Genomic DNA, 7,449 nt, shown 5'->3' on the forward strand with positions numbered 1-7,449 from the left:
AGACCAGGCTGGCCTCGAACTCAGAGATCCGCCTGCCTCTGCCTCCCAAGTGCTGGGATTAGAGGCGTGCGCCACCACCGCCCGGCGGGCCTGGTACCCTTAAAGACCCTGTCTCTATCGACATAACAGTTCTGCCCAAGGGCACAGCCTCCTTCCAATCTAGGTAGCCGATTCCTATCCCAGGTCTTGAGACTGAAGGCACAATCCCCACACTCCCAGAGTTACTGATCAATGATGTATATATAGCCTAGCGGGGCTCTGGGTCTTTCCAGGTACCGATGGAGGCAAATGTGTCATTGGCCTCAGAATCTCTAGGCAGCAGAAGTGAGCCTTGGCTAGACTTCGAACCTGTCTTTCATGCTAGAGAAAGTTTAATAGAGTGGCGTGGCCACCGGAAGTCATAAGCTCATGTCCTGACCTTTCACCCTGCAGAGTGTGGGACAAACCTCTGCCTTCCATAGCGATGCTGTGCTGCTACTGTGATGACTTCAGCCTGCAGCCCCCTGCTTCTCTGCACTGGAGTCTCAGAAGTCTGCTAATGCAGGGGACAATGGAACACAAAGGTCTTGGGGGAAAAGGTGCTTCTGCATTGTGGGTCGGGAATCGTCCCCACTTCTCTCCAGCCTCACTCCAACAGTTTCTCATGGAAGCACACTCTGATCACACTCTGGGTCTCCGTATAGCCAGGGTTAGCCTAGAATTCACCATATTCCTCCTGCCTCAGCCTCTCAAGCTCTAGGAATTACAAGCTTGTGCTGCCAAAGCTAACTGGTACTAGCGACCGAACATCAGGCCCAATCATGCTAGACGAGTGCTCTACAACTGAACCTTAGCTACAACCCAATGTATGTGTGTGTGTCTGTATGTGTGTGCTTGTGTGTCTATGTGTGTGTGTGGTGTGTCTCTGTGAGTGCTTGTCTGTGTGTGTGTGTGGTATGTCTCTATATGTGTGTGCTTGTGTGTGTCTATGTGTGTGTCTGTGTGTGTGTATGTGTGTCTGTATGTGTGTGTCTGTGTGTGTGTTTGTGTGTGTGTGTGTGTGTGGTGTGTCTCTGTATGTGTGTGCTTGTATGTCTGTGTGTGTGATGTGTGTGTGTGTCTGTATGTGTGTGCTTGTGTGTTTGTATGTGTGTCTGTGTCTCTGTATATGTGTGTGAATGTGTGGGTGTGCCTGTGTCTCTGTGTGTGTGGTGATAGGCAGGCACTGTACTACAGAGCCACGCCCTATCCCTTTTTGCCATTCTAATTTCCTATGTACAGTGCCTGTTCTGAACCCTGGTTCCAATTCTACCAGTCTTTCTTTCTTTTTTTTAATTAAAAAAATAAAAATTTGTCTGTGTGCATGTGTGCGTATGTGTGTAAAATGTATTGTGAGGTTGCCTATAGACATGTGGAAACTAAAAGAAGGTATCAGATTCCCTGGAACTGGAGTCACAGACAGTTTTAAATCACCTGTGAGTGCTGGGAACTGAATAAAGTCCTCTGAAGAGCAGCAAGTGCTCACAACTCCTGGACCATTTCTCTAGCACCAATTATCTGTTCTTAAAAGTGTAGGGTGGATCAGGCAGCAGTGGTGGCGCACACCTTTAGACCCAGTATTTGGGAGGCAGAGGAAGGCAGATCTCTCTGAGTTGGAGGCCAGCCTGATCTACAGAGTGGGTTCCAAAACAGCCAAAGCTACACAGAAAAGCCCAGTCTCAAAAAATAATTAATAAATAAATTAGCCAGGCAGTAGTGACACACACCTTTGATCCCAGCACTTGGGAGGCAGAGGCAGGCAGATTTCTGAATTCGAGGCCAGCCTGGTCTACAGAATGAGTCCAGGACAGCCAGGGCTACACAGAGAAACCCTGTCTCAAAAAAACAAAAAAACAAAAATTAATTAATTAATTAATTAATGTATGCGTAGGGATGGCATGGCATGGTGGCACATGTCTTTATTCCCGCCACCCCTAAAGCACAGACAGGCAGACGTTTGAGGCAAGCCTGATATACACAGTGGGTTCCAGGCTAGCCAGGGTTACAAAACAAGATCCTGTTTCAAAATAAAAAATTTGGAGGAAGTGCCTGGAGAGATGGCTCAGTGGTTAAGAGCACTTGTTCTTGCAGAGGACCAAGGTTCAGTCCCCAGCACCCTCATGGTGCCTCACAGCCATCCAAGTCCAGTTCAGGAGATCTGATACCACCTTATGACTTTATTATACCAGGCATGCATGTTGTACACATACATAAATGCAGGCAAAGCTGGGCAGTGGTGGCGCATGCCTTTGATCCCAGCACTCGAGAGGCAGAGGCAGGCGGATTTCTGAGTTTGAGGCCAGCCTGGTCTACAGAGTGAGTTCCAGAACAGCCAGAGCTATACAGAGAAACCCTGTCTCAAAAACCCAAAATAAATAAATAAATAAATAAATAAATAAATACAGGCAAAATACTTATACACATAAAAATGTTAAAGATCTGGAGAAAAATAAAAGATAGTTTATGGAGCACTGGCAGATGCCTCCTCGGTGAGTAAAAGCCCTTGACGCAAAGCCTGACAACTGAGTTCCACCCTGTGTTGTAGAAGGAGAGATCCGCCTCCTGCATGTTGCCCTCTGACCTCCATTTGTGTCATTCCTCACAGAGAAGAAAAGTATTGAGTGTTCCACAAGAGTGGTGAGTTGGGTAGTAACTACAGTACTGCCTGTATCCTTTTGTTTTGTTTTGTGATGCTCGGTTTGAGACGAGGTCTTACTATAAATATAGCCTGAACTAACTCTGTAAGCTAGACTAGCCTAACCAGAACTTCTGGTGATTCTCCTGCCTCTGCTTCCTGTGTGCTAGAGTTACTATCAGAGATTCCAAGGAAGGAGGCAAGGGACAATCAAGAAGGTTTTATGGGTAACATAGGGGAGGCGGGAAAGGGACCCCAGGATGCTGTGGAGAGAAGATAGAAGATGCAGACATGCAGACAGTCTATACTCCCTGTCTCCTGTTGTCTCTTATAAAACCACTAGGGTAGGAGGGGTGGCGTCTGAGTCATTCATGCAGCTGTCTAGCTGGAGGAAGGCTTGCCCAGCCCTAAGCCTGTGGTGAGCCTTCCCTCGCTTCCAACTGTCCCCTTCTCCCGGCTTAGATGTCTAAACCTCCTGAGGAGAGGAGGAGAGAGGGAAGGAGAGAGTTGTTTTGTCCCCCCTCTTCTCCACCTCTTCCTTGGAACTTACAATCCACCTTGAAAAGCAGAGGCCTGTAGGTGCAGTTGAGAGACCCAAGTTGAGCTGTGCCACAGATTGTCACAGGGTCTCACAGTTCTGTCTAACTCCAAGCCTGACCCTGAACTCTGAGCTCCAATTAAACATTAAACTGGTCACTTTTCCCCACCCAGGCCCTGGTGGGAGGGGCTACTGGACAGTGCCTTTCATCCTTCCCAGATTTCCAGGGCATTTCTCCGACTCAGCCTGAGCTCAACAGCTATAAAATGAGGCAGCAGCCGTGGTTTTCTATGATGAACACAGAAGGGCAGGCACCCATCTCAGTTCCTTAGCCTCCGCTCCACCCCACCAGCAGGGACCTAGGTGTGTATACCCACCCCCCTTCCCGGAAGCCCAGCCTCCTCAGTTACGATCAGTGGAGAATAGAGGCAGGTGGCTAAATATAAAAAGTCCACACATCACCCAGCCCCTACCCAATGTGTGTACACACCACCTGGTGTCCCAGGCTGGACAGCTGCACTGGGGGCAGGAGACACAGAATGGCATGGCTAGATGAACAAGAAGCTATAGATTCCACTGTCTCTGTCCCCACATCTACTATACAAGTTCTGCACCAGAATCTGCAAGAGCTTTGGTGGCTGACTTAACTAGTTTAGATCACTAACTAGTTAACTCACTGGGACTCCTCTACTCTAACTTGCCTCATGTATTTCTTTCTTTTTTTTTTTTTGGTTTTTCGAGACAGGGTTTCTCTGTGTAGCCCTGGCTGTCCTGGCACTCACTTTGTAGACCAGGCTGGCCTCGAACTCAGAAATCCGCCTGCCTCTGCCTCCCGAGTGCTGGGATTAAAGGCGTGCGCCACCATGCCCGGCTGTATTTCTTGATAAGGTGTTCATATCCCTAGTGGATGAAAAGACAGCTAATTCCTGTTAGCAGAAAGAAAGGCTGGACCCATCTGTGCACATGACCTCTGCTCACACTTGAAGCAATGGGCTTGCCATACTCACCACCTAGGGCTGGAATCTGGTAAGGAATAGAATGACCAACCACAGATACACAGTGGGTTTTGTCAGAAGATAATGCAAGAAGGAAAAAGAGGAAGAAAAGTCAAAGCTACCAGCCCCTTAGGTATCTGTGCACACGTCCAATGTCCAACGCTCTTTGGCTTAGGTCTACAACATAGAAGGAAAGACCACAGCACAGAGTGAAATGGAAGTACCGGGAGCAAAAGCCCAAACTTCCAGGCTTTGGAAAGCCTTTTTAGAAAGTAGGTGGAGCCAAGTAGGGTGGGGTAGGGTGGGGTAGGGATGGGTGCAATGGGAGTGGCCTGAGGCTCCCTAACGGCTGCATTTCAAAAAATGTCATTGTATTCCAGAGGTTTAATAAGATCAAGACATCAACAGTTCAGAGGATGGGCCAGAGTAAAGTCTGGCTTAACTAGGAAAATGAAAGTGGCTCGCTGGCTGAGCAAGGAAAGGACAGAGCTTCCAAAACCCTTAAGTCACCAAACAGAGAGGGCCCAGACTGGGGTGTCCCAGACTCAGGCATAACAGAATTTCCAGAGCCATTAGCTTCTGTGCCCGGTCTCCCTCCCCACCCTCCCTTGCATTCCTCGCCCAGGCAGGCCAAGGGCTGTGGGAGCTGCGGGGGAGCAGATCTCCTGGTGTGCTTCTGGTGGGCCTGAGAGTCTAGGAAAAGCCCCAGACATTCCCAGCTCCTAGAAAGAACCAGGAGAAGGCCGTGCTTACACAGCCATGAGAGAAAGGGGCTATGCAGTCTTGGTAACTCCGCTACAGTACCACTGGACAAATGTCAGTGTGGGCGCTATGTCTTAGTGGACATCATGTGTTCAGAGCCACGTTGGGCAAGATTGGCAAAGTGCCAAACCTACCAAGAAAGTTCTAATAAAACCCTTTCACCCATTCTGATGTGTCCCGGGCGGCGTTCGGGAGTTCCAAGACCTGGTAGAGCCTGTTCTACCTTCCTCAAGCCCATCCCCCAGGCTCCAAATGACTGAAAAATCCCACCTTGACAGCGTAAGGCCCTGTCGCCAACGCTACTTGGTCTCAATGCCCCCACCACTCTTTATATCCCCCACCCTCTCACAGAGACCCCCTCCCTTCTATGTCCTATCATGACTATTACCCTTGGCACTGCCAGTCACCCACGGGAGGCAGTTCCGGGGAGGGAGGGGACTAGATGGCCAGTTACAGGCGACTGCTGCCTCCCTGGTGCCGGCCGGCCGGGCCTCACTCACCGAGCCTTCAGCTCCTTGAACTCCTCACGCACTTTGCTCAGCTCCAGCTGGAGGCGGGCGCGCTCCTTGGCCACAGAATCGAGGGTCTTGCGGGCATCCCCCAGCTCGGCCTCGTAGGCCGCCTTGATGCCGGACACCTCTCGGCTGACCACCTCTTCAGACTCAGTGATGCGAAGGCGCAGCCCCGCATTCTCGGTCTCCAGGGAACGCACGCGATCGATGTACACCGCCAGGCGGTCATTGAGCTCCTGCAGGTCCTCCTTCTCCTGCAGCCGGGTGATCCGAGTGGGCGACAGTGGGGTAGAGCTGGCCTGCGCCCCACTGCGGGTGGCGCGCCGCTGTGACGGGGTCTCCATGGCCGGCAGGGTGACAGTGCTGCCCGCTGGGCAGGGGTCCCGAGAAGGGCGCGGGACTTGGACAGAAGGACAGAGGCTGCTCAGGGGGACAGCGAGCCGGCGAAGCTCGCTCCTGGCAGGCGTGGAGATCTGGGCTGGGCGCTGGCGCACCTCGGGATCTGGGTTGGCTGGTGTTGAGGCTGAGGCAGCGTTCCCGCGAACACTGAGTCACTGACAGCCAGGCAGAGGCTCTAATAGGCCCTCCTCTACAGGGGGTGGATCCACTGCTCTTAAAGGAGCCATCCTGTACCCAAAGGGGCGGGGGCAGGTATGGTGAGGAGGAGCCAGCATGCCAACCCTCACTCTGCAGAACACCCCTTTCTGGCCTGGGGCTTCACAATGTTGGTTCCTGCCTACTCAACTCTAAACTTGCCTTTGGCCTTCTGGGGTAAAGAGCAGAGCCAAAGAATTTGAGTAGGTGGGCAAAGGGTAGTGGTGAGGGACCAGGGGAAGTAGGTGCAAAGTGAGGGAGAGGATCAGGCATCCCCAGAGAGCCAAGGAAGTTGGGGGAGGGCTGAAGCTGCTGCCCATCAGTGACTCACCCCGCTTCCACCACTGGCTCCCCTTTCCTCAGTAGTAATAGTGAGTCACCTCTCCCCCGCGCACAGAAGCGGCCCATCCAGGAGAGTGGAATGGCAAAGGAATGGCTGTGTTTTTAGGTAACTGAGGAATTACTTTATGCCCTCAAATTTGGGGGCAAAGATCAAGGACCTCGGAAAAAAAACAAAAAAACCCAAACCTATGTACTTCCCTTGTATTTTTGGCTTTAAAACCAAACATTGGGTTTTAGATCTAAGAAATAAGCCTCAGTCCCCAAGAGAAGGCCAAGAATAGAAGCCAGGAGTTGGCCCCACCCATCCCCCCTCCCCTTTCATTTGGACCTAGACAGCTGGAAAAAGGGGCTGCTGAAATCCCTCGTTTCAGCCCCTTTCTTCAGCTCACTCCACCCAACCAAGTCCAAGACTGTACTTATTTTTTATTTCCAGGACTGTACTTATTTTAATGGATAATTTAAAACAGATACCAGAGCTGTGCGTGCATTCAGCACATGGCCAGGACACCAGGTTCCAGATTTTTGTGGCTGCGAGAAGGGCCTGAAAAGAGGAACAGGGTCAGAGGGTTGTTAATGCAGGGTCTCCATCCTGGTTCCATCCTAAACAGTGAGAGTAAGAACAGCAAAGCTACCCCCTCCTCAGCAACTGCATGCCTGTCTAGCCAGTTCTGGGTGGGCCCTGACTAGATGATCTCCCAATACAGTAACCTGGTCCCCTGGTTCCATGTCCCGGGGTCTCCTGCCTCCATCAAAGACTCCAGATCAGCTGTCTAGTCCTCTCCTATAACCCTAGCCTAAGTCTAAGCCGTACTGGTCCTGGCATCCCCTTCTGCCATGTTCCTTCCCCTTTTGCCATGTGCCTTCCCCTGTCCATTCTGTGAGGCTCTCAGGGTGCTGATTAGCTTGCAGTTCCTGCAGGTCCTGCAGGTCCAGGCAGTGGGCTTGAGTTGGGACTCTAAGAGATTTTTTTGTTGCTGCTGCTTTGTTTTTTTGTTGTTGGGTTTTTTTTTTTTTTTTTTTTTTTTTTTTTTTTTTTTTTTTTTTTTTTTTTTT

At 50.8% G+C, this 7,449-nt stretch overlaps 1 protein-coding gene across 5 annotated transcripts in view; it reads right to left on the reverse strand.

The window, feature by feature from the left end:
- Positions 1-7,449, reverse strand: part of Lmna (lamin A/C) — a 29,497-nt gene that overhangs the window by 16,241 nt on the left and 5,807 nt on the right. For 3 of the 5 annotated variants that reach the window (XM_021157127.2, XM_029475218.1, XM_029475219.1), the window contains 2 exons: positions 6,868-6,937; positions 5,449-6,554 (listed from right to left, as the gene is read on the reverse strand). In XM_021157127.2, coding sequence (XP_021012786.1) covers positions 5,449-5,804 — 356 coding nt within the window. In that variant the 5' untranslated portion in view covers positions 5,805-6,554; positions 6,868-6,937. The remainder of the gene's footprint in view (positions 1-5,448; positions 6,555-6,867; positions 6,938-7,449) is intronic. The other 2 variants (XM_029475220.1, XM_029475221.1) reach the window with 2 other exon arrangements.

Source organism: Mus caroli, chromosome 3 (genome assembly GCF_900094665.2).
Source record: "Mus caroli chromosome 3, CAROLI_EIJ_v1.1, whole genome shotgun sequence".
In the NCBI taxonomy this organism is placed as follows: domain Eukaryota; kingdom Metazoa; phylum Chordata; class Mammalia; order Rodentia; family Muridae; genus Mus; species Mus caroli.